The 27,623-nt window shown below is 35.3% G+C and overlaps 1 protein-coding gene across 4 annotated transcripts in view; it reads right to left on the bottom strand.

The window, feature by feature from the left end:
• Positions 1 to 27,623, bottom strand: part of NCKAP1 (NCK associated protein 1) — a gene marked incomplete at both ends in the record, with an annotated part of 100,956 nt that overhangs the window by 5,313 nt on the left and 68,020 nt on the right. For all 4 annotated transcript variants that reach the window (XM_080688775.1, XM_080688777.1, XM_080688774.1 and 1 more), the window contains 12 exons: positions 821 to 937; positions 3,787 to 3,880; positions 9,964 to 10,044; positions 10,712 to 10,794; positions 12,166 to 12,259; positions 14,715 to 14,812; positions 14,990 to 15,120; positions 15,569 to 15,787; positions 16,788 to 16,919; positions 18,012 to 18,151; positions 21,607 to 21,726; positions 25,086 to 25,218. In XM_080688775.1, coding sequence (XP_080544901.1) covers positions 821 to 937; positions 3,787 to 3,880; positions 9,964 to 10,044; positions 10,712 to 10,794; positions 12,166 to 12,259; positions 14,715 to 14,812; positions 14,990 to 15,120; positions 15,569 to 15,787; positions 16,788 to 16,919; positions 18,012 to 18,151; positions 21,607 to 21,726; positions 25,086 to 25,218 — 1,442 coding nt within the window. The remainder of the gene's footprint in view (positions 1 to 820; positions 938 to 3,786; positions 3,881 to 9,963; positions 10,045 to 10,711; positions 10,795 to 12,165; positions 12,260 to 14,714; positions 14,813 to 14,989; positions 15,121 to 15,568; positions 15,788 to 16,787; positions 16,920 to 18,011; positions 18,152 to 21,606; positions 21,727 to 25,085; positions 25,219 to 27,623) is intronic.

The raw sequence follows: 27,623 nt of genomic DNA, 5'->3' as shown, positions 1-27,623 counted from the left end.
GGTTGTGTTAAGCCCAAAATATCTGTGTGACCCCCAAATATCAAGTAAGAGACAAAAAGTCTTCAATGACTTTGCAATCTACATATAAATAATGATTAAAAGTAGAGTTGGAGCACAAACTGAATTGCTCTTTTATTTTCATAAGAACTAGTATTTTTATTTATTTTTTTACTCACTATTTTTTTCCCCCCCAAGAACTGGAGATTGAACTCAGCATCATTCTACCTCTGAGACACACCCCCAATCTTATTTTTAATTCTTTATTTTGGAACAGGGTCTCATTAAGTTGTAGAGGGCCTCACTAAGTAGCTGAGACTGGCCACGAACCTGCAACCCTCCTATCTCAGCATTCCAAGTACTGGTATTACAAACATGCACCACCATGTCCGGCTAGGACTAGTATTTTTTAAAACAGCATAGCAAGGCAGCAACAAATGATCAGATATGTTATTATATTCAACAGGAAAATATTTCCAAAAATCATATATCTACTTTATACCATGTTAGAAACTGAAAGAGTGAGTGCTAAGCTGCTTTGAAGTATTTCATCTTTCAATCCTTAAAATAACCTATACAGTGTGCATGCTGTAACATGCACACATTCATGATGAGTGAGCTCACATTTTATCTATCAGCAAAAGAGGGCTTAAAAAAAAAAAAAGAGAAACAGACTACCCCAAGTTTATCAGCTAATAAATGGCAAAACTTAAGCCATATTTTATTATAAAAGAGCATCAACTACTTGAAGACAAAAATATCTACTCTATCAAAACCAAAGATTTTTTTTTTAATTGCCAAAACAATTTTAAACCATTATTACCTTCTATAGCAGGGCTGTACTGAGACATCACATTACTGGCCAGTGTTGGTAAAGAAACTGCTACAAAGACCATGAGGAGGCAGGCAATTTTATACTCTTCTTCAGGACTAATATTTTCTAAGAGAGAAATTTAAGAATAAAATCAAGCTATTTCTCTAAGATCAGTTAAGAGTTAGCTATGTGTAGTACCAAACATCTGTAACCCCAGTACTGGGAGGCTAAGACAGGAAGACTGCAAGTTTGAGGTCAACTTCTACAACTTCTACAACTTTGTTTTGAGATATAGTCTCAAACAACAACAAACAACAACAACAAAGTCAAAGAGTTGACAGTATAGCTCAGTGGTAAAGCACCCCTATGCTCAATCCTAAATACCATTTTAAAAAAAAGCTTAGTTAATAGTTAAAAACCTAGACAAAATAAATTTTTGAATAAAAATTATTTACTTTATTTTAAAATTTACTATTTTACTTAAAAATATTTTTTATTAGAGCTCTACAGAACTGGTCTTAATTTTATTATAAGAAATACAGACTATAGTGGAAGTAATATTTATTACTACTGGCTGTTATCAACTACTTGGCACATATCAAAAATTTCTATATAATAAGGCAAGGTTTTATTTGTGAGAAAATAGGGTAAAAATGTAAGTAGGATAATTATAAAATCTAATTGAAAACTGATAAAATTATTTCATAAAAAATTTATACTGCAATTGGTAACTTTATTAATCTCATAAATACAACAAAATCACAAAAATAATCCTTATTTTTTCCTGAAGTAGATGTGAATATGATTGGATATTTACTATTTAAAAAATACATAGGTATAAAGTTGACTGTATTTCCAGTATCTCTACTTAAGAAGACAAAAGGAACTAATCATGAATAAAAATATCTATAACTACCCTAAATATTTTAAAACAATAATCTATTCTAAAATATTTGTGATGTATACTCAAATTGTAAGTTACCAAGCCAGGTGCAAAGGCACACACCTATAATCCCAGTACTTGGAAGGCTGAGACAGGAGGATTACAGGTTCAAGGTTGGCCTCAGCAACTTAATCAGACCCTATTTCAAAATAAAAAATAAAAAGAATGAGGGGTCAGGGTCTAACTCAGAGGTAGAATGTCCCCGAGTTCAATCCCCAACACACACACAAAAAGTGAGTTATTGAGACATTTGACTGGTATCTGGGAATTCGAGTTATCCTACTATTCACCATTACATATAACAGAGAATTGAAAATAAGAAAAAAGGCATGTTTTTAAAATTTGGTTATTTAAAAAATAGCTGTAGCAAATCAAATAATAATTATACAGATGACTATAGCTGATATACTATATGAAGAAACAAAAAGCATTTTTTTTTTTTTTTTGGCAGTACTAGGGATGGAACCCAGGGGCATTCTACTTCTGAGCTATACCCCCAGCCCTAATTTTTATTCTTTATTTTGAAACAGGGTCTCATTGAGTTGCAAAGGGTCTAACTAAGTAGCTGAGGCTGTCCATGAACCACGATCCTCTGATTTCAGCCTCCCAAATGCTGGCATTACAAGCATGTGCCACCACGCCCGGCTGCCAAACAGCATTATTAAATGAAAAAAGAACTGATGAACCAGCTGAACACCATTCTACTACCTCAAGGTGATAGGGGAGGGCACTTCAATATCAGAAACAGATGAAAAGATATATATCAAATCCATAGTTATCTAGAGCATTCTGAGTACTACATTTCAAACAGCATACCTTAAAAATTTCTAAATGTTTAATATTACATAACAATGTATAAATTATGGTGAATAACGCTAATTAAAATAGGACACCCTTTTTTTTTTTGGCTATCAAATGAACCATTGCTCATTAGTATATGAATACTCTTACCTTTCTAATCTTTAAAAAAATCCTTCTCATGGGCTGTGAGTATAACTCAATGGCGGACCCTGCACTGAACATGTGCAAGGCTGAGTTTGATCCCAAGCAGACACACACAAATCCTTCTCTTGATTTTTCTCTAGCCTCTAGCTGCTGTAGTTTTATTTCTTTGTTTCTCCTTGCAATTAAACTTTTTGAAAGAGTTGGTTTTAGACTTGTTTCTGATTCCTTATCTCCTATTCACTATTAAGTGCTCTCTAATAAAGTCCTTTGCCCCCCAACTTTTCCAATCATTCTCTTCCTAGTATTCTGCAAGCTGCTCTTTCTTAATTTTTCTTCGACTTCACTGATCCTTCCCCTTTTCCATTCATTTTTTTGGCAACTTCTTCCTTTCCCCCCGAGCTCAGAGGTGGAGTGGCTCAGATTTCAAACTCTGATTCTCTTTACTGTTCCATCTACATTCACTCAAAAGCTTTAGTAACTGCATCCAGTCCTATGGCTTGGACATCTGCGTGACGACTATGTCACAGCATAAGCTTCTGTTGATATATTCCCACTGTTAAAAATAATGAAACGGCAGGCGTAGTGGCGCACGCTTGTAATCCCCACACTTGGTAGGCGGAGACAGGAGGATCGCGCAGGTTGGAAGCCAGCCGCACTGGCTTAAGAGACCCTGTTTCCAAATAAAAAAGTATAAAAATGGGTCTGGGAGTACCCAGAGGTAGAAGGGTTTCCAGAAACCCCAGTACCACCACCAAAAAAAAAAAAGAAAAGAAAAAAAAAGAAATGTTGAACACAAAGCAGGCATTTAATTAAGTGGGTAAGTATCACAGCTATACTTATACGTTGTGCTGGTTGGTGTGTTTTTAAAGGTAATGGAAATTGAACTCAGGAATGTTCAACTACTTAGCCAAATTCCCTGCTTTTTAATTTTGAGACAAGGTCTCACTAAGTTGCTGAGGCTGGTCTTAAACTTGCAATCCTCACACATCAGCCTCTGAAGTAGCTGAAATTACAGGTGTGTGCCACTGCACCTGACTACTCTGATACTTTTAACTGCAAGCACTACATATTTCCTTATGCATTTTACCTGATTTTTGTGAGGAAAGAGCTACCACCAAGGCAGGATCAATCTCACAAGGTAATCCAGCAGCTGATGATAACTCATATACATTCATTGCAACCTAATAAAAACACAAAAATTACAGAGTGAGAACTAGTCTGGTAAAACTTAGGAGTTTAATAAGAAAAGATACACTATTCAAATCAGAATCTGCTCATAAGAACACTGGAGAAGATCTAAAACTTCACTTAAGCTAGAACTATAGTATAACCTATACTGAAGAACTGATATAGTACTCTGATGCACTCCTGGTTTTAACTTCCTACTGTTGGACCAAACATATACTTTCTGTGGAAAATTCCAACAAAATCATTCTAAAATTACTATTTTTCTTAGAAGCACAGACACAAAGTCAGAGAGATGAGTAAGCAAAAGCGAATCAGTATAACTTGACCTATGTTTATGTTCTTAGATGTTTAATAAAACATTATAATGGTGAAATATTTAATCATATCTATTAATATGATTGCTTATAATTTTTTTATAGTGATACTGGGGCTTGAACCCACAGGCATTCTACCTGTGAGCCATATCCTTACCCTTTTTTTAATGCTTTATTTCAAAACAGGGTCTAAGTTGAGAAGGGCTTACTTGCTGAGGCTGGCCTCGAACCGCTTGTCTCAGCCTTTAAAGTACTGGAATTACAAGCATGCACCACCATGCCTGGCTTATAATAAAATTTTAAGAAGTACTAATTTAAGGTTCTGGGATTACAAGCATGTGCCACCACGACTGGCTCTGTAAGGCACTTTTACAAAAAAATAAATAAAAAATAAAAACTAACCAGGTGTAGTGAGTGGCACACACTTGTGATCCCAGTACTTGGAAGGCTGAGACAGGAGGATTTCAGGCGTGAAGCCAGCTTCAGCAACTTAGTGAAACCCTGCTTCAAAATAAAAAACAGAAGCTGGCCGGGCATAGTGAAATATCAGTACTTGGGAGGCTAAAAAAAAAGGATGGCAGGTTCGAAGCTAACCTTGACAATTTAGCAAAGCCCTCCACAACTTAGTGAGACCCTATTTCCAAATAAGAAATAAAACTGGGCTGAGAGTTTAGCTCAGAGGTAAAATGTCTCTTGTTTCAATCCCCAGTACCACAGAAAAGAAATAAAAGAAAAAAAAAAAAACCAAACCAGAACCTGGGTATGGTGGTGCACACTTGTAACCCAGTACCTGGGAGGATGAGATGAAAGGATTACCGGTTTGCAGATAGCCTCAGTTGCTTAGCGAGGCCCTCTGCAACTTAGTGAGACCTTGTTTCAAAATAAAGGAGTAAAGCCCAGCGTGGTGGTGCATGCTTGTAATCCCCGTGCTTGGGAGGAGGAGACAGGAGGATCACGCAGATTCGAAGCCAGCCTCGCTGGCTTAAGAGACCCTGTTTCCAAATACAAAAATATAAAAATAGGTCTGGGAGTATAGCCCGGAGGTAGAAGGGTTCCATCCCTAGTACCACCAAAAATGAATGAATGAATGAAAGAAAATTAGGGCTGGGAGTGTAGCTCACAGGTAGAATGCCTGAGTTCAATCCCTAGTACCAACCAATCAACCAACCAACCAACAAAAAACCCCACAAAAAAAAGACAGGACTAGGGTATGGTCTGAAGGTAAAATGCCATTGGGCAAAAAGTATATAAGAAGGGAGGGAAGTAGGGAGGAAAAGTTTTGATCTTCAAGCTGTTTTCTATTTAGTAAATATATATGTGGAAAAAATATAACACGAGGCAGAATATGTACAACTCTACTATACAAAAAGTTCTCTGATAACATAAGAAAAAATTTCCCTATCACTAGAAAATAGCAAATAAAACAGGCCTCAAAAGACTGGCACAATTTCAAAAAGCAGAAGTAGAAAACAGCAGTGTTTTCAGGAGAATAAATTAAGAAGATAAAAAAGATCCACATCAGAATGCGCACAAATCTGGCTAGCTCACAGGATACACATGAAAAGAGAAGCAGAGTAAGACAGGGAAGACAGCGGGAGAAGAAAGAACAAGTGGTGAAAAGCCTCAAAAAGCTTAATCAGCATCGCTTTTAGAACTGAGCTGAGTGCCCTACAGAAGAGTTTCCATGCTATTTTTTTCAGCTAAGACTTTTTTTTGGTGGTACTAGGGTTCCTGAAAACCCTTCTACCTCCAGGCTACACTCCCAGACCTATTTTTATACTTTTTTATTTGGAAACAGGGTCTCTTAAGCTAGCTCAGCTGGCTTCAAACCTGTGCAATCCTCCTGTCTCCGCCTCCCAAGTACGGGGATTACAAGCGTGCGCCACCACGCCCGGCTTCAGCTAATACTTTTAGCTGAAAGATATGCAACACAGGCAATAACTTCTCCAAGAAACATGAAAGCTTAGAACACACAGATATGAATCTGGATATGTCACATACTAAATGAGTAACCACTAGTATATAAATCATTGCTGGGATTAGATCAATGATTTTATTTCATGGCTCAATAAATTTCCAAAACAAAAACTAGGGTCACGCAAGGCTATCAATCTTCTATCTTACATTTATTAATTAAAAACAAGACACTAAAATGTTGTTATTTTTGGGGTACTGGGGTTCCTGAAAACCCTTCTACCCCCGGGCTACACTCCCAGACCTATTTTGATATTTATTTTATTTGGAAACAGGGCCTCTTAAACTAGAGAGGCTGGCTTCGAACCTGCATGATCCTCCTGTCTCTGCCTCCCAAGTGTGGGGATTACAAGGGTGTGCTACCATGCCCGGCTAAAATATTGTTTTGATTACAGCCTACAACAACTTTTTATTTAAAAAAAGACTTTTTATAGCTGGGTGGTGATGTACACTTGAAGTCCCAGTACTTGGCAGACTGAGACAGGAGGATTATTGGTTCAAGGCCAGCCTCAGCAACTTTGCAAGACACTCTCTCAAAAGAAAATAAAAATAAATTAATAAAATAGGGCAGGGTGTACCCCTCAGCATTAGAGTCCCTAGTTTCAATCCTCAGTACCAAGGAGGTGGGGGGAGGACTTTTTTTTTTTTACCATGAATTTCTTAAAAACCTGATTATAAACCGTATTTAAGACAACTCTCCTATCTTTCCCATTTTGCTTTATTACTATAATAATTATACAGCTGTCACTTTAAGGGAAAAATAAGATTGATTTTTACATTGTCACAGGTGATCAAAAATTTTCAGAATGCCTAGGTAGCATTTTAGTGCTATACTCTCAAAAATGCAATTTCAAAAGCAAGCATATGAGACTTCCGGGAAGATGGCGATCGAGAAAAGCGGGGCTTAAGAGCCCTGCTAACAACAAATCTCCATTACCACAAAATCAGCGCCTTTCAAAGCCAAAAAACAACATCACCAGAGAAACAAAAAAAACCACCAGGCTCCAGAGAGAAAGCGGACTGAGAACAGAGCCACAGAGGAGATCCTCACGCCCGAGGACGCGGCTACACGCCCGAGGACGCGGCAGCAGTGCCATACTGCTGGCGGCACCGGCGAATTCACGGGACGGCCAGAGCAAGCCGAGGGGAGCCGCTGCGGAACAGCCAGGCGGGATTTCTCGGCGCAGAGGGCATCTAAAGCTCCCAGTGGCTGAGTTCAGCACACGCTGCAGGGATTCAGAGTGGAAATCAAAACCAAGAAAAAAAAAAACGCCAGCCCCATAGCCGAGGGCGTAGCAGCGGCGCCATATTGCCACCGGCGGAAACAGCACCGAATTCACCGAATTCAGTACAGCTACATCTGCGTACTCAAGAACAGTGAGTCAAATTGTGGGCCACAGCGGAGAAATCCCAGTACTGTACTCACTGGGACTTGACCCAGTGGGGGAGGGGCGGTGGCAGATATCACACCATAGGAGAACTTGCAACCTGGCACCCCACACAGTCTAAAGCAGCCTCTATCGACTCTCTGGGTCGGAGACTCTGTGATACAACCCAGTAAAGGAGTAGTGGGGTCTGAGATACTACTGACTCGAGATCCAGAGCACCTTAAGTGAAGTCATAGTGACCCAAGGGAAGAACCCAGAGAAGGCACAAACTTCCGAAATCATGGGAAAGAGGAAGAATACTGGAGCAATGAATGCACACAACCCCACAACATCAGAACCTGATAAAACAGAAAATCAGAGATTTCTAGAAGATCAGGAAAATAACTGTAGAAATAATAGAGGTGCTTCGAAAAGAATTCAGAGAGAGCCAAAAAGAGATAAAGGATGCAATTAATGAAGTAAAGGCCTCAATTCAAAGCACAAACAACCGATTAGACCACATGGAGAACAGAATCTCGCTCTTAGAAGATGATCATTCCAAAAATGAACGCATAGTTTCTAATCTAGGAAAAAATATCCGACAGCAGGAATCTGATATTGAAGAAATCTGGGTCCATTTTAAGAGAGCTAACCTAAGAATAATTGGAATAGAGGAGGGAAAAGAAAGTGAAACCAAAGGGATCAACAATCTCTTCAAGGAAGTAATAGCAGAAAATTTTCCAGACACAGAGCAAGAGGTCGATATGCAGGTCCAGGAAACGTATAGAACTCCCTTTAGACAGGATCGGAGAAGAGGATCCCAACGCCACATAATTGTCAAAATGACCAATGTGGAAGCCAAGCAGAGAATCTTAAAGGCAACAAAAGCAAAGGGCCAAGTGACATTCAGAGGCAAACCAATTAGAATCACTCCAGACTTCCCAAACCAAGTTATGAGAGCCAGAAGGGCTTGGAGTAACATATTCCCAATTTTGAAAGAAAACAACTTCCAGCCAAAAATTTCCTACCCAGCAAAACTTTTTATCAAATTAGATGGAGAAATAAGAAGCTTCCATGACAAACAGAAACTGAAGGAATTTATGTCTTCAAAACCAGCACTAGAGAAAATACTCAAAGAGATTAACTATAAAGAAGAAATAGGTAACACACATCAGAACTAGAGAAACAAGATTTTCCATCCAATAGACAACTAAGATTGGTTATCTGTGGAGATTCATTATTTATGTTAGTCTTTTACCTATCTGTAAAGGGTATTGTTTGCCTTTATTGTTGTTAATTCTTAGGATTTCTAGTTGGAATATTAATATACCTTCAGATATAGCATTTGGAAATATTTTATCCCATTCTATTAGTAACTGTTAACTCTGTTTACATTGTCTTTGGATATACAATATGTTTTTTATTTTTTAGAGAGTTTGTATACTCTTCTGTTGCCTGTGCCATTGAAATCATAACCAAGAAATCACTGCCAATTTCAATGTTGTGAGGTTTTATGACCCAGATTTTCTCCTAAAAGTTTATAGTCTTAAGATTTATATTTAGGTCTTTTATCTATTTTGAGTTAATATTTGTATATGGGATTAGGTAAGGGTCCAATTTTATTCTTTTCCATGTAATTATTATTTTTCAACAATATTTAGTTAAAAGATTATTATTGCCACCACCAAATGTTCGTGGAAACCTTGTCAAAAATAACTTGACAATATAGGGAAGAATTTATCTCTAGGCTTTTATTTAACTCCAATGGTTTATATATCTGCCTTTAGAATAGTACTACACTGTTTCAATTATTGTAGCTTTATATGGTTTGAAATCAGAAAATATACATCTTCTAGCTTTGTTCTTTTTCAAGATCGTTGTGGGTACCTAGAGTCCATATTCCATATTAGGATAGATTTTTTTTCTGAAAAATAAATATATAAAAATATGATAGTTTCACCTAAAAAATAGAAAAAATAGATTCTCTGGTAAGAAAGAAAGCAAAAAGAAATATTGAAATGTTATCTTTAAGTCATCAAAAGCTTGGTATCAGACAAATGAAACTGTTATGTGAGATTATCATTTTTAATTTTTGATAAATTGCTATAATACTAGATGTCAACTACTAAGCCAAGCATGGGAGGGAGGGATAGGGAGAGAATGGGGTGGGGATCAGGTGGGGGCTGACTGGGCAATGTGTGCATGTATGTCTACAAAAGTATGTATCCCACTATGATGTATGAATACAGTGCACCAATTAAAAAATAAATAAATAAATAAATGAAGAAAAAAAAAGCAAGCATATTAACTCTAAAACAGCAAACTTTACAGTCGTTTGGAATTTATTACATTTTATTTCATATGCAACTTAAATACTATAGTTTAGAAACCACAAAATCCAAATGAAAGTTTTATTTTTACCTTCATATCAGTTTCCCTTGGAATGTGGTCCTTAAAATCTTCAATTGAACTTACAAGAAAAGGAATGTGGTAGGACAAGACCTAAGTGGACAATGAATAGGAACACAGAGTTAGTGTTAAATAGTAATCTCTATATTTATGAAATATCACCAAATGATTAATTCTAGTTTTCATAAAAATTATTTACCTATTTTCATGTGATTTTTCTAAAGTACCAAGATACATGGAAATGAAATATAATCAGTATTAAACTGAGTATAGTCAAAATAAAATGCTTTAGCCAGGCATGGTGGCTCATGCTTGGAATCCCAGTACTTGGGAGGCTGAGACAGGAGGATCTGGGTTTGCAGCCAGGCTCAACTACTTAAGGAGGCCCTCCACAGCTTAGTGAGACCCTGTTTCAAAAAATAAAGAATAAAAAAATCAGGCCAGAGGTGTAGCACAGAGGTAGAACACCCTGGGGTTCAATCCGCAGCACACGCACACACACCCCAAAAGAAAAAAAAAGAAGAAAAGAATAATAAACAGCAAAGTTGAAAAAGTAGTGCAATAATCAAACAAGTTATATATTCCAAAATTCAATACCAAATCAAAGAATTTAAGAAAGTCTTCATATATACTTTATTTTATATAACTATGAAAACTGAAATTTATTGCCAGCTCTTAATTCAAATTGTAACTGTTTAAGTTCTGGGAAAGTAAAAGGGGTTATCTGTATATAGGATATGTACTTTTAATGGTTTCTTACATCTCTAAGTGCTTCTTGTGCCAATGATCGGAAAGATAAAATTACACCAATTATTGTCATCCTCTTCAAGACGCTGTCAACAGCTAAATTTAAAGGGTGGGAAGGAGAAGAAAAAAGTGTGAATTAGATTCTTCCTTAACCTTGGAGGAAAGTCTTGTCATAACATTTCTGTGATAAAAGACATGATTAATGGCAATTTGATTACAACAAATGGTTAAAGAAACAAAAGTATTGACAGCTGCTGCAATTTAACTGCTTAAACTTTGAAGTTAATCATAGTTTATTACTTCAAATATATAGGAAAAACTCCTTTTAAATGGGTTATATAGTTCACCAGAATTTTCAAATAATCTTTTATGAAGCTACTTGTATTTAGGGTGGTCATAGGAGGCAGGAAATAGAAGATGATAATGATCAAAGTAGATAGGAGTTATATCCTCAATAGCGAAGACTTACGTTGTTATCTTGAGTCAACAAATACTACTAAGCTATATCCCCCAGAACCCAGGATTTTTATTCAGAAAAGTAAAGTATTTCTTCAGTTTTCTCCAGCATAAAAACTTTTATTCAAAATTTGTCTTTTTTTTAGTGTTGAGATAATTTTAAAATAAAGTGTATTTAAAATAATTTTTAATTAGAACTTTAAGGATTCAAGTATAAAAATCAAAATAAAATAAATTTAATTCAAATGCATTCAAACAGTTGTTCATCTAAATACTTTTCAATAAATACTTAAGATTCTCTACTATTTCAACTATACAACTCGCAATGAATATTGCGAAGACATTTAAAAAATTTTAAGTTATAGGCTCAGGTTTTCATGCAACAGAATACTAGTTAGTAATAAAAAGGGACAAATTGTCACTTAACACGATAGCTGAATTTCACAAACATTTTAAGTTTTCACTTATCAAATTCAGAATCAAATTTAATCTATCACGACAGAAATTAGATCAATGTTTTCTGGGTTTGGGTTACTTACTACAAAAATACGTTTTGAGGTGATAAAACCATTCTGTATCATAACTTTGGCAATGGTTAATTCAGTCTTCAAATACTTGTATCTACCATGTTATTCACTTAAATGCATACATTTTTATTATCTGTAATTTATACACCTCAATAAAGTTGATTTTTAGAAAACTACAGGCTCAGAAATTAATTCTTCGTCTAAATTGATGCACATTTACTACATTAAACTTAACAGATTCAAGAACTAATTGATAATGACAATGTTCACTTAATAACTGACACCTGTTAAAAATATGGTCAAAAATTCTGAAACATATATACCATATACTACTTTTTCTACTACAAAAATTTTCTAGTTTTTTTCATAAGCTAAAGAGTACCTTTCATAGTTTCTTGCATTTATGTTATAAATTTGGGGCAAAAGTTAATATTGAGTATAAAGATCATCTTAATGTTTATAAAAAGTATCATAAGTTACCCACATGATAATCTTTTAAAGAGTGCAGCCATCTGGTCTGGTTTGTCAAAGCTGGTCCTCATTTGTGTTAGCACTTCAACATTTTCCACCACAAGTTTCTAAAAAATAAAAGAAAGATCCTAGGTCAGGCATAGACCTCTTTGTGTAAATAAGATAAAAGTATGCTTGAAAATTATTATCTGGCAAATAGAAAACAAAATTCATAAAATCCAGATGCTGTGTCCTATATATTTTTGTTGCACCAATAAAAGAATCTTAAAATTATTTACACAGGATTGTTTTTCTTCAGTTTGCAAATTCAAGATGAGTTCAGGAAAAGCAACAAAGATAAGTAGTCCTCATGCTTTAATACAGAACAGTATCAACAATATAAAGTAGACTCTAAAGTGGATACAGAGAACCACAAATTCCAACCAAAACAAAAAGAGCTTTCTTAAGTTAAAGCTGGCCAAAGACAGGATACTGTATGTGTTTAAAGAGCGTATCACTAAACACATACAATCAATGGGAGAATAACGTGTTGCAAAGTAGTACCACTTGATGGAATTACATTAAAGCAATGTTTCCCAACATGAATTATATATTTAAAGCAATTATTTTATTGCAAATAAAATATAAAATAAAAATATCTACTCTTAAAGGGCCACTAAGAAAAGAGAAAAAAAAGAATGAGATATAGGGAAAGGAAGGGAGTGAAGAAGAGCTATTCAAGAAAAGTGTAACACATTACTGAATTTTTTTGTTAAAAGCAGCACATAAATATAATTCAGCTTAAAAATTATATCTAAAAATGATTAATTTCACTCTAACAGATAAGCCTGGACAACAATAAACTAAGTTTTTAGAACTATGAGGGCAAACAAATAAGACATTGTTCTCTGTCATATTGTTACGGGTGCCAAGTACTTTTACAATTAAGTTTGCTACTATCACATTTTCCTAGTTCCTTCATAATTCAAATAAATTTATGATTTAACTCCTGATCTCTATAAAGCTTTTATTTGTTTTGTTTTTCAGTACTGGGGATGGAACCCAGGGGCATTCAACCTCCAAGCTACACCCCCAGCCCTATTTTTTTATTCTTTATTTTGAAACAGGGTCCCACTGAGTTGCAGAGGGCCTTATTAAGTAGTAGCTGAGGCTGGCCTCGAACCCCTAGGGAAATATAGTATGTTCCTGTCTCAGATAAGAGTGGGTTAGATGACTGCTGAGATAGCTCTTGGTTCTAGATAGGATACAGCATAGTAGCTTTGGAACTAGCTTATAACTACAAGGGTTCAAATTTTGGATTTGCTACTATTACACATGTGAGCCTTGGTAAGTTACTCACTAATCTTTCCTGACCTTTCTTTCCTAGTTTCTAAGGACGATTAAGGACTTAAAAGAAGTTAATATGAGAGCAAAGCAAAGTCAAGGAAGCTAGCAAATTTTTTTATTTGTTTGTTTTTTTTGTGGTACTGAGGTTGAACCCAGGGGCATTCTACCTCTGAGCTACACCTCGAGCCCTATTTTTTATTCTTTATTTTGAAACAGGGTCTCACTGTTTTGCAGAGGGCCTAAGTAGTAGCTAAGACTGTTCTTGAACCGTGATCCTCCTGTTCAGCCTCTCAAATGCTGGATAACAAACGTGCACCACTACACATGACTAAGAAAGCTAGCAATTTTTATTTTTCACCCCAACAAATTTACTAAAATACCTACTATGTACTGGACATTATTTCTTAAAAGTTTTAAGAAAATTTATCATTAAATTTATATCCCAGTGAGACAAAAACAGTGTCTCACACAATGGCAGGCATTCACAAGTAAGATATACATATAGCTGGTTAGAAAAAAATAAAGCACAATTTGCTATTTTAAGTGTGGTCAGGAAAGGACATTCTTTCTGATACAGAGACATTTGAAACATACATCAATGCTATGAGAAGGAAGGTAAGCTAGGACAATTTCTCGGTGTAGGGTATTCTCTGATGACACACCACCAAGTAGGCCAGCCAGGCTGGAGCAGGAAAAGCATTGAAAAAAAGTGGAGGCCAGATTCTACAGCTGTCTGTTAAGAACATGCTGAACTCTCTTGAATACTGAGATACAAAATAGGCTTATTTATATTGCTCTACCAAAATATTAAATTCAATTAAACAGCAAGGTTGAGTGTGGTAACGCACACTTGTAATCCCAGTGCTTGGGAGGCTGAGACAGGAGGATCACCATCTATTCATATATAAATATGAACACGTAACTTTGGCTGGAATTTCAACCTTGATTACTTCAAGTACAACATCAAATACAACAGAATGAGGGCTGACTAAAAATGTCAAGAAAACGGTTTCATTCCCAATTGAAAAGTGAATTCACCTCTTTAAGCATTCTGTTTTCCCACCTGTAAAACCAAGATAACTAAGATGCCAAAAAACGCTCTGCTAGCTCCTTAATTTCACTCACATGTTCATATTTTCATGTTTATTACTTTGACATTCTAGGCTTGCTGTCCTCATTCTTGAAATTTTTTTAAATTAATAATTCAAAAGGTAAAGCTGATAAAGACTGTATTACCTTAAGTTCAGCAACTTGTGATGAAATATGCCACATAAGGCTTTCACTGAGGAACTTCATACCATATGGGCCTAGTAGCTCTGATAATGATCTCATTTCTGAAAATAAATAAAATTAATTTTATGCTTTTGATGGAATGAAAATATCCCATTTTAGGAACAAATTAACACAAAACCATAAGGAAAGTCTGTTATAAAGAAAATAGTCACAACAGAATCAAAAGCTAAAAAAAGTAGTTTTCTTCATTCTCTAAACCATGTTACAGTATTATTCACCTGATATGTCAGAATATTCCTCTGCATTGAATGTTAGTTCATTTTCTGTAGGTAAGTTCACAAATGCTTTCATTGCAGGGAAATAAGCTATATGGCCATTACTGACTTGTCTTAATAAAGTTTCCAAATACCTATAGAGAAAAGTACATTTATAACTGAAAGAAATTATTTAATTCAAACTTATATCTTGCTTATAATTTTAAGTTGAGTGATAAAATGAATGAGCACTTATCCATAATTAATTAATTTTTCCTGGGCAGTTCATTATAAAAAGCAATTTCTATCCAAAATTTTTTTTAAATGTTGGGAATTTATTTATACTTATTGGTACACTGTAGTTTCACATCATAATGTGGATCATACTGACAACGGCATACATTCACACAGTACTTGGTACCCTCCCTCCTCCCAGCAATGGGTGTCCAGGTTGATGATGCTACATTCACACTTATACACATAATCCAATGTAGCTCCTCCATTAAGCAACCTCAGCCTCTTTCCTCCCCTACCTTTTCCAGCTTTGCTGAGGTTTTACCCTCCATTACCTCACCACTCCAAACTTTCAAATGTGGTGCTTACCAATTTGTATAAAGACTTGTAATGGTTGGCTCTCCGTGACTGTCTAAATGTTGTGTTTGTTGGAGAAGAACATTATTAAATACTCTTGTAATATCAATCTGCACGTAATTTTCTATTGACTGGAGTACAGTCATGTACGCTCTTACACTTGTTAGAAGCTCTGATGGTTTTGCAATTTCCTGTGTGGCTTGATTGTACATAGTCATACCAACAATTGACCTGGAGAAGAGGAAGGAGGCAGAGAATAATATAAGAGATATGGCTTTTCTGTTTATATAAATAGGTGATTTAACCTATTAATATCTAATATTAAATATGTAATAAAACTGATTTTTAAAATAACTTTTCAAAAAGCCATGAAATCACTACTGTCATTATTCCAAAAAATGTTAAAAGACTGAACTAAAACTGCAATGAAACAAAAATTTAAATGATTAAAAACATAAGAACAGTAACAAAAATGATATAAGCAAAAAGAAGTTTTTTTTAATGTGACTGGTGTGTATCTGTCTGTTGGTCTGTTTCTCTCTCACTGGCGACTGACTTCAGAGACATTCTATCTCCAAGCTATACTTCCAGTCCTATTTTATTTTTTATTTTGAGATAGGGTCTCACAAGTTGCTGAGGCTGGCCTTGAACCTGCAATCCTCCTGTCTCAGCCTCCCAAGCACTGGGATTACAGGCATGTGTTACCATTCCCAGCCATAAAGAGGGTTTCAAAAATTACATACATTTATGTTAAGGAACAATGGATTACTTATTTAGTCCACTGCTTGAAATCATTTGATACTGTTCTCAGTAGTACTTTAGGCTTTATGTAAAACTAAACAAAATCTTCAAATTAATGAAACCTTATTTCAAAATGAAAATAAAATAGGGCTGGAGGTATAGATTAGAAGTAGAATATCCCTGGTTCAACCCCAGTTCTTCACCCTCAGACACCCCCACATACACAATAAGGTGCTCCAATTATCTAATTTTGCATATAAAGAACCTAAGACTCACTGAGATGAAGTGGACGACCCAGTGTTACCTGTTAATAACAGGTATGGGATGCAAATCTGAGGAGTAATTTAAGCAATTCTCAGCTCACTATTCTTTATAATACACTGATTCCACTAATGCTTTTCCTCGTAAAAGTAAACACTGTAGTAATATTAATAATACAATAAACTTATTAACTGAACCAACAAACAAAACAGTTTATATTTTTTCTTACTTAGTAAAGCGGATTTCCAGATGGGAAGTCAAATATTCTCGTGGGGTAAAGGTATGTTCCCATACAACCATGTTCGGTACATAATTTATAGAGAAGCATAACTCAGAAAGTGCAGTGTGCAATTTATCAAGGCTGAAAAATATTAATAAACAGTTAATAAAGTATATGGCACATTACCATAGTTAATACAAAATTAATTTTCATAAACATATCAGAACTTATCTAAAGCCACTACTGGAAGAATTTTATTTTTTTTCTTTCTTAAACTGTCAAAGTTTAGGATCTTTATGTGTACAACTAACTTATGAGAGCACTTTTTAAAAAAGTATTATTCCTTTGTTTCTATATTCAGCTAATATAAGGGCTATACTGACTTATTCCCAACTGCTGCTGTAATTTTTTTTAATGAGAGAAGGAACACTGTTTATAAAATGGCAATGGCTTGCTCAACTTGGAAAAATAATAGAAAATTTGCTTTTTATTAGAAATTTAAGCAAAAAGAATATTCACCCAATTACTGCCTGTCCATCTATACCTCCCCCTTCAAATAATCAAATGAGTAAATAAAGAATCCATAAATACTACCTTCTCTGATATTTCCTTTTTTTTTTTTTTGGGGGGGGTGGTACTGGGGGTGGAACCCAGAGGCTTTCTACCTCTGGGCTATACTCCCAGACCTTTTTTATATTTTATTTGGAAACAGGGTCTCACTAAGTTGCTGAAAGCCTCACTAAGTAGCTGAGGCTGGCTTCGAACCTGTGAGATCCTCCTGTCTCAGCCTCCCAAGCGCAGGGATTACAAGTGTGCGCCACCACGCCCGGCCTGATATTTCCATTTTGAAATGGCATTGGACATATTCTAATATACTATAATATGCCAAAATAAAGTCTCTGTTACCTGATTTTAAGTAAGTTAAAAATTACAACATGCTAATAGTGTACCCCAGACAATTTTAGACAGATTTTTGGACTTCTACAGTGAATACATCAAGACAAACACCATTTATTATATATGTTATTTTCTACAACTCCAAAATCTACATTTTAGAAAAAAATAACACTAACAGGCTAATCAAGCTTACAAAGATTAAAATAATAAAGACTGGAAAATAAAGAATACATAATTACTACCATTTTCTCAGCACTACTGCCACAGGAATAAAGTAAAAAGGATAAAATAAAGTTTCTTCCAGAAAAGTAAGATAAACAAAGGTAGTGGGCTTACTTGGTGACTACCAGCCTGTTTTTCCTCATGCTCTCAACACCTGGTTTTTCTCTTTCAGGTTCCCCTTTCTTACCAGTCTGTTTTTTCGATTTCTTATTCACTGCTTGACTGATGGTTTTGGCACAATGCTTAGGCAGCAACTGAATTTAGATAAGAATGAAACATTAAATCAATCACTTTGAAAGCATAACTATTCAAACAATCTTAGCTGAAGCCAACTACGTAGCAAATATCATGTTAGTAGTAACAACAGTGATATAAGCGAGTAGTCCAGCTTACCTAGCCAACTTGGGTAGCCACACAGAAACAGGTAAATCTTTGTGAATAAATACTTCACAGAGGAAATTATATCATGACTATTAAATTCTTATTTAAAGAGTATGTAAAAACATACCAGGCAAGCAAGTAATAAGAACATTTACTAGAATTAAGTGACCTATAAAAACAAACTACGTAAAGAAACAATGAACTCAGAGTGTAATGAGAATTGGAGTGGTGTGGAGCATAAAGTGCAAGGTGAAGTAGAGAGGTGTTAGTTGTCAGGGTTCCTGAATGCCAGGCCAGAGGTTAGGTTTTAAACTGTAAGCAATCCTAATGATGGTGGCAGTTTTTACAAACAGAACTAAAGCATGAGGAGCTATTTTCTAAGACTAACTCTAAAAAGCTAGCAGAACACACTGAAACAAAACTAGTAACAAGGACAACCAGAAAATGTGTTAAATAGTGGTAAAAAATAATGCACATGAAATAAAAATTAAGAAAAGCACCCATACTTGAGACTTCTGAGAGAATTAGCAGAATTTGGCAACTGAGATGTGCGGTGCAATAAAGAAGAATCAAAATGACACAAAGGTTTCAATCTAATCTGCTAATACCATTATTACAAAAAAACACATAAGGTAAAAATAGTAAATAATTCATTCAGTTTGACAGGAAACATACCAGGCAAACAAAAAGAGAAAGACTATTTATAGGCAGAAGCAGAGCTGTACTATAATACAGCAGCAAAGTACCACATACAGCTACTGTACAGTAGGAATGTGCCTAGCCCAAATTCAGTTTTTCTTTAAGTGTAAAATACATACCAGATTTTTAAAATTTAGTTAAAAATAATGCAAAATATTTTATTACCAAGATAATATGCTTAAATAATGAACTATATACATGTTAGGTTAATCCAATATATTACAAAAACTGTTTTCTATTTCTACACACACACACATACACACACACTTTTTTTTTTTTTTTTTTTTTGATACTAGGGATTGAACCCCGGGACATTCTACCTAAGCTCTACCACCAGCTTCATTTTATTTTTATTTTGAAACAGGGTCTCACTAGGTTGCTAAGGGCCTTGCTACATTACTGAGGCTGGCCTCTAACCTGTGATTCTTGTCTCATCTTCCAAGTACTGGGATTATAGGCATACACCACCACACCTAGCTCTTTTTTATATTTTTAACATAGCTACTCAAAAATTTTAAATTACATATGTGGTTCATATGATATTTCTTTGGATATATAATAATATGATATCTATGAAAAAAAGAGAGAGAAGCAACAGAAACAATGATGAACCTGAGAAAGGGGAATCCCACAGAATTTACAGTATTCACTTGACAGTAGGTGTTTACAAGGGCCTACAGTAAGGTTTAAATGGGCTGAAATACTCTGGTCCTGATTAGTTGTCAAAATGATCATCTAGGGCTCTCTACCAAGACAGTATTACAAGAAGAGATGAAGAAACTAGAAAATACATATGGGAGGTAGGAAAAAGAGAAAATTTGGAATAGCAAGCAATTGTGAACCACGATCCTCAGGTCTCAGCCTCCCAAAATGCTGGGATTACAAGTGTGAGCCACCATGCATGGCTCAAGCAATCTTATTTGTTAATGCTAAATGTAAATAACAGAAAACCATAATCTGGAGAGAAAGAAAAAATTATCCTGAACAACTCCTTGCACAAGACCAGAAAAATTAATTTCACACGCGTTTTACAGCTATTTAGTAAAAAACTGCAAGTGATCTAAAAAAAGAAAATTGGAATCTCATAAGATTCTCATGGCAAAGCTTTATACCAGAGAAAAATGAAAAAATGTTTAAAATATTCAGATAAGTAAAACAGGATTATGCAAAAAGCCAAGAAATTTTGGTACAAAGGGCACAAACAATAAGCAGCATGAAAGATCATAGGGAATTAATACTGATCCTTATATGCCCTTCCTATAGAATATACTAAGGATAGGGTGTCAAAAATTGCCAGTGGACAAAATCTGGCCAACTATTTACTATTGTGAATAAAGTTTTAAAGGAAGACAGCCATTCATTTGTTCAAATGCTATTGTATAGGTGCTTTTCCACTACACTGGCAGAACCGAGAACTTGTAGCAGAGCCCATACATTGCACACACCTAGAATATGTACATTTTAGTCCTTAACTAAAGTTAAGTTTGATTAAGGCTGGGCGTGCGAGCCTACACCTATACTCCCAGTGCTTGGGATGCTAAAACAAGAGGACCACAGGTTTGTGGCCAGCCTCAGACACCTAGCGAGGCCCACTGCAACTTAGTGTGACTCTATTTTAAAATAAAAAATAAAATATAAACCGGGCATGGTGGTGCACGCTTGTAATCCCTGCATAGGTTCGAAGCCAGCCGCCCTGGCTTAATGACCCTGTGTCCAAATAAAAAAGTATAAAAGTAGGTCTGGTAGTGTAGCCCAGAGGTAGAAGGGTTTCCAGGAACCCCAGTACCACCAAAAAATAAATAAATAAAATATGGAGCTAGGGTGTAGCTCAGAGGTAGAATGTCCCTGGGTTCAATCCCCAATACCACAAACACATACACAGAAAGATATACTATTTCCCACTAAAAGGAACCAGGAGAAGTAACTGATTCCAAGTCTGACTACAAACATATAAAGACGAGGCTTATCATGCTAGATTGCAAGACAGTATAAAAGCTCTCAAGTCACTGAAAGTCCCCCCACTGGACAAATATGGTACAATGTGATCTTCAATATGGATAATATATTTGAAAATGTATCACAAATTATATATGAAAAAGAAACAACAGTATTTTGCAACCACCATTGAAAGAACAGAATCATTTTTTGTGTGCAAACACCACAAAAAAAAAAATACCAAATAACTAGACACTATGTATCCCTTGATGAAAACCACAAATACTACATATAATCTTGTCAAAAGTATCAGATCTGAAAGACAATAAATTGTTAAAGAAGTTTCACAAAAAAAGATAATGGGCTTAACTGAGAGTTTAAGAATCTAGAAAAGGAAGGTAAAGTAGTAACTATATCTCATTTATTTTCTTGTTTTCACACACAAATTTCCTATCAATAAAAAACATCTAAATTATTAACTAGTTAGCTGGGTGTGGTGGTACATGCTTGTAATCCCAGTATTCAGAAGGCTGAGACAGAAGGATTGCAGGTTCCCAGACAACCTCAGCTACTAAGTGAGACTCTGTTTTAAAATAACAGAATAAAAATAGGGCTGGGAGTACAGCTCAGAGGTAGAATGCCCTTGGGATCAATCCTCAGTATTTGAAAAAAAAAAAAAAACAAAAAATCCTACCTGGTCACTAAGAGTACACTGTTCTGTGCAAATATCAGTGATGAGATTTCGGGCTTGTTTGGCCATTTCATCCAGGAACATGTTACATAAGGAAAGACTGCGATCTCCAATATGATGTCTCTGTTAAGGCAGAATGATGATGATAATAGTTACAAAAAAGTAGTCTGATCTGAAACATTTTAAATAAACATGGAAAATTAAGTTACAAGTTCTATTTTGCAATAAAGAGAGTAACCGATTTATCTCTTGTAGCAACTGACTTTTTTATTTGACCAATTTTATTTGCACATACTTAATATAAAATTATAAGTACTTGTTGGTTATATAAGAAATGTATGTTTAAGAGAAATCTTTAAAGTTCAATATTTCCTTAACATAAAAATCTATTCAGCAGGGTATGGTAGTGCACACCTGTAAAACCAGTAGTTGAGGATTACGGGTTTAAGACCAAGCTTAGCAACTCAGTGACACACTCAGCAACCTAGCAAGGCCTTGTTTCAAAACAAAAAGTAAAACAGGCCAGGTGTGGTGACCCATGCTTGTAATTCCAGTACTTGGGAGGTTGAGACAAGAGGATAGCAGGTTCACAGACAGCCTCACAGTTAGTGAGGCCCTCTCTAACTTAATGAAACTCTGTTTCAAAAAATAAAGAATAAAGCTCAGAAATAGAATCCCCCAGGTTCAATCCCCAGTACTGTAATAATAATAATAAATAATAATAATTAATAATAATAATAATAATAATAATAATAATAATAATAAATAAAAAGGGCTAGGGGTATAGCTCCAAAGTAGAATCTCCCTGGGTTCAATCCCCTGTACCAAAGGGGTGGGAGATCCACAAAAAATACATTTTATTTTCAAATTCCACAAAGTCCTAAATCTAGTTATTAAACATTAAAAAACTAGCCGGGCGTGGTGGCACACGCTTGTAATCCCCGCACTTAGGAGGTGGAGACAGGAGGAGCCGCACTGGATTAAGAGACCCTGTTTCCAAATAAAAAAGTATAAAAATAGGCCTGGGAGTGTAACCCGGAGATAGAAGGGTTTCCAGGAACCCCAGTACCACCAAAAATATATATACCATGACCAAGAACAGACTTAAGGTTTTCCAATCATATAATTTAAAAATTTACAACTAGCAATGTAAACTTTGACACAACTCTAATGTATAAACAGAAAAAAAAAAAAAGCTCAAATTCTTAAGTAAAAACACTGGGAATCAAGTTAATAAATTACAAGACATTCAAAATTTCTGAAATCAACCTCCACCCTTGGGGGAGGAATAAAAGAAAAAGATGAGAAGATTAATATGCATTCTTTGAAAACAGAGGGGAAAATTATATTTAGTTTGGAGGATATTATACACACACTTTCAAATTTACTTTATTCTTCTTTATCTGCACTAGTGGGGGTTTAGCTGAAGGCGTCAAGCAAGCTTGGCAAGTATACTACTACTGAGCCACATCCCAGCTTCTGTTTTTTTTTTCTCTTTTTTTTATTATGTATTAAAATACTTTACAAAGAGATAAAATGTTTAAAATTCATTCTCTCATCTTCCACTTTTTTTAATGTGGCACCAGGGATTGAACCCAGGGACATTCTACCTCCAAGCTACACTCCCAGCCCAGTTTTAATTTTTGTTTTGAAACAGGGTCTCACTATGTTCTTAGAAGTTTTGCTAGCTGGGTGTGGTGGCACATGCTTGTAATCCCAGTATTTGGGAGGCTGAAACAGGAGGATCATGGTTCGTGGACAGCCTCAGCTACTTAGTGAGGCCCTTTGCAACTCAGTGAGACCTTGTTTAAAAATAAAGAATAAAAAATGGGACTGGAGGTGTAGCTCAGAGGTAGAATGCCCCTGGGTTCCAACTCCAGTACCACACACACACACACACACACACACACACACACACACACACACACAAAAAAAAAAAAAAAAAAAAAAAGAAAGAAAAGAAAAGAAAAAGAAAAAAAAAGTTTTGCTAAGTTGCTGGAGCTGGTCTTCAACCTGCAATCCTCTTGTCTCAGCCTCCCAAGTACTGGGATTATAGGTGTGCACCACCACACCTGGCTACTTTCTTTTAACATGTATTCTTAAATCACTTTCACAACAAAATATCTTCAAATATTCCCCTCTTTTTATTTATCTCCAATTGACAAATGATAACTGTATATTTATGGGATACAATGTGATGGGTTGCTTTTCTTGTTTTATTGCACTGCTGGGTATTTAACCAAGAGCCATCTTTACACAACCAAGAGCTCTACTACTGAGCTATACCCCACAACACCATGATGTTTTAATCTATGTGTATACTGTAGAAAAATACAATCAAACTAAATAACATATTACTTTATCAATTCATTTTTTTTGTAGTAAAAACATTAAAAATCTAGTTTCTAGCTGAGTGTGGTGGTGTATGCTTGTAATCCCCGCGCTTGGGAGGCTGAGACAGGAGGATCACGCAGGTTCAAAGCCAGTCTCAGCTGGCTTAAGAGACCCTGTTTCCAAATAAAAAAAATAAAATAGGTCTGGGAGTTTAGCCCGGAGGTAGAAGGCCCCTGGGTTCCATCCCCAGTACCACCACCAAAAAAAAAAAAATAATAATAATAATAAATAAATCTAGTTTCTGGCAATTTAAAAACATATAATATAAACTACTGTCTTCCTGCTATGTGATAGAACATTGAAACATATTCCTCTGGTCAAACCGACACTTTGAACGTGTGTATATTTTTGATAGATATTTGGGATCAATAAAACTATTGATTGGTTCAGTTTCTCATTAATTGCATTTGTGTGTATACACATATGTGTGTCTGCCTCACAAATATCAATAAACTTGTATTTTAATACATCTATTATATTAACAGTGAGATTTCTCTTTATTTCATGTTTATTCAATAACCCAGAAACTAATTTTTCAAGTCCTTTTAATAATATTAATAGGAAATACAAGTATACAAACTTAATTACTGCATGTTTCATTATCATAAATATCTGATCCATCATTTTTTTTTTTTTTGGTGGTGGTACTGGGGGTGGAACCCAGGGGCTTTTCTACCTCTTGGCTATACTCCCAAACCTATTTTATATTTTATTTGGTAACAGGGTCTCACTAAGTTGCGGAGAGCCTCACTAAGTAGCTGGCTTCAAACTTATGCGATCCTCCTGTCTCAGCCTCCCAAGCACGGGGATTACAAGCATGCACCACCACACCCGGCTATGATCCATCATTTAATAAAGGCTTTACTATATGCTGATATGTGTATGTTGATATGTGACACACACATGTATGTTTCTCTATTCACATATATATCTAATCTATTACACTTCTAAAACATTAGCTACTCAGCATTTTTCTGACTGTGCCCAGAGATGCTTTAGATATGACATGAAATTGGGTAATGGGTTGGTTATACGTTTAATTAGTTTACTCTATATCCATATAAATTATAGCACTATAATGAAATTACCTCTTCTGGACACAGTTCATGTGTGCAACTCATAAAATGAGTACAAAGTAGTGGAAATGCAATTGAATATCTTGACTGAGAGGGTAACTCCAAACACTGTTGAAACATCTTCTCGAAAGCACGACTATAAAAACTGCATTGAGAAACAAATTGAAAATCAAAATTACAATTTTTGTAGTAGTATAGTTATATAGTTTATAGTTAAAATTTTTCTGAAATAGTAACCTATAGTTAACTTACTTTGATTCAAGTGAAAGTTACTAAAGGGTTGCATTTATTTCCTTCATAGTTGTTCCCAATAAAATATCTTTTCTATGAGAATAATCATTTCAGAGTAATACTATTTATATATTAACTGCCATTTTTAAAATAAAATCTTAAAAAGCCATTTATGGAATATTATTATATGACATTTAAGACTTATACAGTATTAAAGCTAAGTCATTAACAACTTTAAGAAATACCACTATTTTAAGTAATATTAAGAAAGAAAAACAATGCCAAATAGTCACATGCTATCAATTTTAAACGACATACACATTTTTAAAAATTATTTTTGGGGGTGGTGGTACTGGGGTTCCTGGAAACCCTTCTACCTCCGGGCTACACTCCTGGACCTATTTTATATATTTTTTTATTTGGAAACAGGGTCTCTTAAGCCAGTCTGGCTTCAAACCTGCGCAATCCTCCTGTCTCTGCCTCCCAAGCACGGGGATTACAAGCGTGCGCTGCCATGCCCAGCTTTACTTACAAATTTAAGATATTAATCTAAATGCAATGAATGAAGCTGGGCATGGTGGTGCATGCTTGTAATCCCCACGCTTGGGAGGCAGAGACAGGAGGATCACGCAGGTTCGAAGCCAGCTGTGCTGGCTTAAGAGACCGTTTCCAAATAAAAAGTATATAAAATAGGTCTGGGAGTGTAGCCGGGAGATAGAAGGCCTTCCAGGAACCCCAGTACCACCAAAAAATAAATAAATAAAAAATAAATAAATAAATGCAATGAATGTAAGTTGATAGTATATAAATACATCTTAGAATAATGAGCAAAAAAGAAATAGTTGCCAAGCATGATGGCCCACGCTTGTAATCCCAGTACTTGGGAGGCTGAGACAGGAGGATTGAGCAGGTTTGAAGCTAGCCTCAGCTTAGTGAGGCTCTCAGCAACTTAGTGAGATCCTGTTTCCAAATAAAAATATAAATAGGTCTGGGAATGTAGCCTGAAGGTATAAGGCCCCTGGGTTCCAGCCCCAGTACCAGGAAAAAAAAGGAAAAAAAATAATAAATATATCTTTACATTAGATATCAGCATGTAAATTAGAAAGCAACTGTGAGAAAATACAGATAAAAATTAAATATAACAGAAAATTATAAAATTTAAACATTACTGAATGTACTAATTGTTGAATCCTTCTTTTGCAATAGGAATCTTTCCATAACTAAAAGTATCTAGACATAAAGTGTTTTAATTTTCTTTCTAGGATAATACAGGATTCCAAATAATCTTTAAAATTCTTAAAGAAGCAGGCCTTTCTACCTGGTGATTTAGATTTCTTTTACCATACTAATGAAAGGCATCCTAGCCAGGCATGGTAGTGCATGCTTGTAACCCCAGTACTTGGGAGGCTGAGATGGGAGGATCACAGGTTCATAGCTGGCCTGAGCTACTTAGTGGGCCCTCCGCAACTTAGTAAGACCCGGTTTCCAACTAAAGAATAAAAAATAGGATTGGGGTGTAACTCAGAGGTACAATGCTCCTGGGCTCAATTCCTCAGTAACCACACACACACATACACATACACACGTGCACGTGTGGCATTTGAATGAATCACCTAATTCATTGTAGATTATTTTCCAATATAAAAGAAAATGCTTTTCGTAATGACTTTTATTCATTATGTAGAAATTATGACTACTATCTATCCAGATTATATAAGCATTTTAGAAATAATTAGATTATATAAGCATTTTAGAGATAGGCTATTCCATTTCACTTTCATAAAGGAAAGAGGTGGGGGGGGCAAGAAGCAGGAAATAAATACAGTTGATACTATAGAGCTATGAACCAGAATACTTCAGTTTGAATTCTGGCCCCACTGTTGATTAGTCTGCTCCCAACCAAGTTCATTTACTCATTCAAACATGTATTTCTTTATTATGTGCCAAAAACATAACCTTCTTTCATATTTTCTGGTGGCAAAAAAAGGGGAGAAAAGTAAACTACAGTACTAAGTATAATAAGAAGGGCTATGTCCGAAGCAAAAGAGAGTAAAGCACAATGCAGGGAATAGTCTTCACATCATCATAACACCAATATTTAACACCACCAAAGTAAAGTTACTAGTTCCAACATTGACAATGATTCACAACATTTTTCTCCCTTAGTCAAATCATGCAAAAGTGGGACTTAACAGTAATTTGAACTATTTTTTATAACAAGTTTTTATAGAAAACTACTAGTTTCTTTATTCTTGAGAGTCTCTTACTGAATGTCTTAAGGACTATACTAGACATAAATAATTAAGGAACTTATATTTG

Source organism: Muscardinus avellanarius, assembly GCF_963383645.1.
Source record: "Muscardinus avellanarius genome assembly, chromosome: 2".
In the NCBI taxonomy this organism is placed as follows: Eukaryota; Metazoa; Chordata; class Mammalia; order Rodentia; family Gliridae; genus Muscardinus; species Muscardinus avellanarius.
The sequence above is the reverse complement of the archived record's forward strand: the minus strand, read 5'-3'. Positions and strand labels throughout refer to the sequence as shown.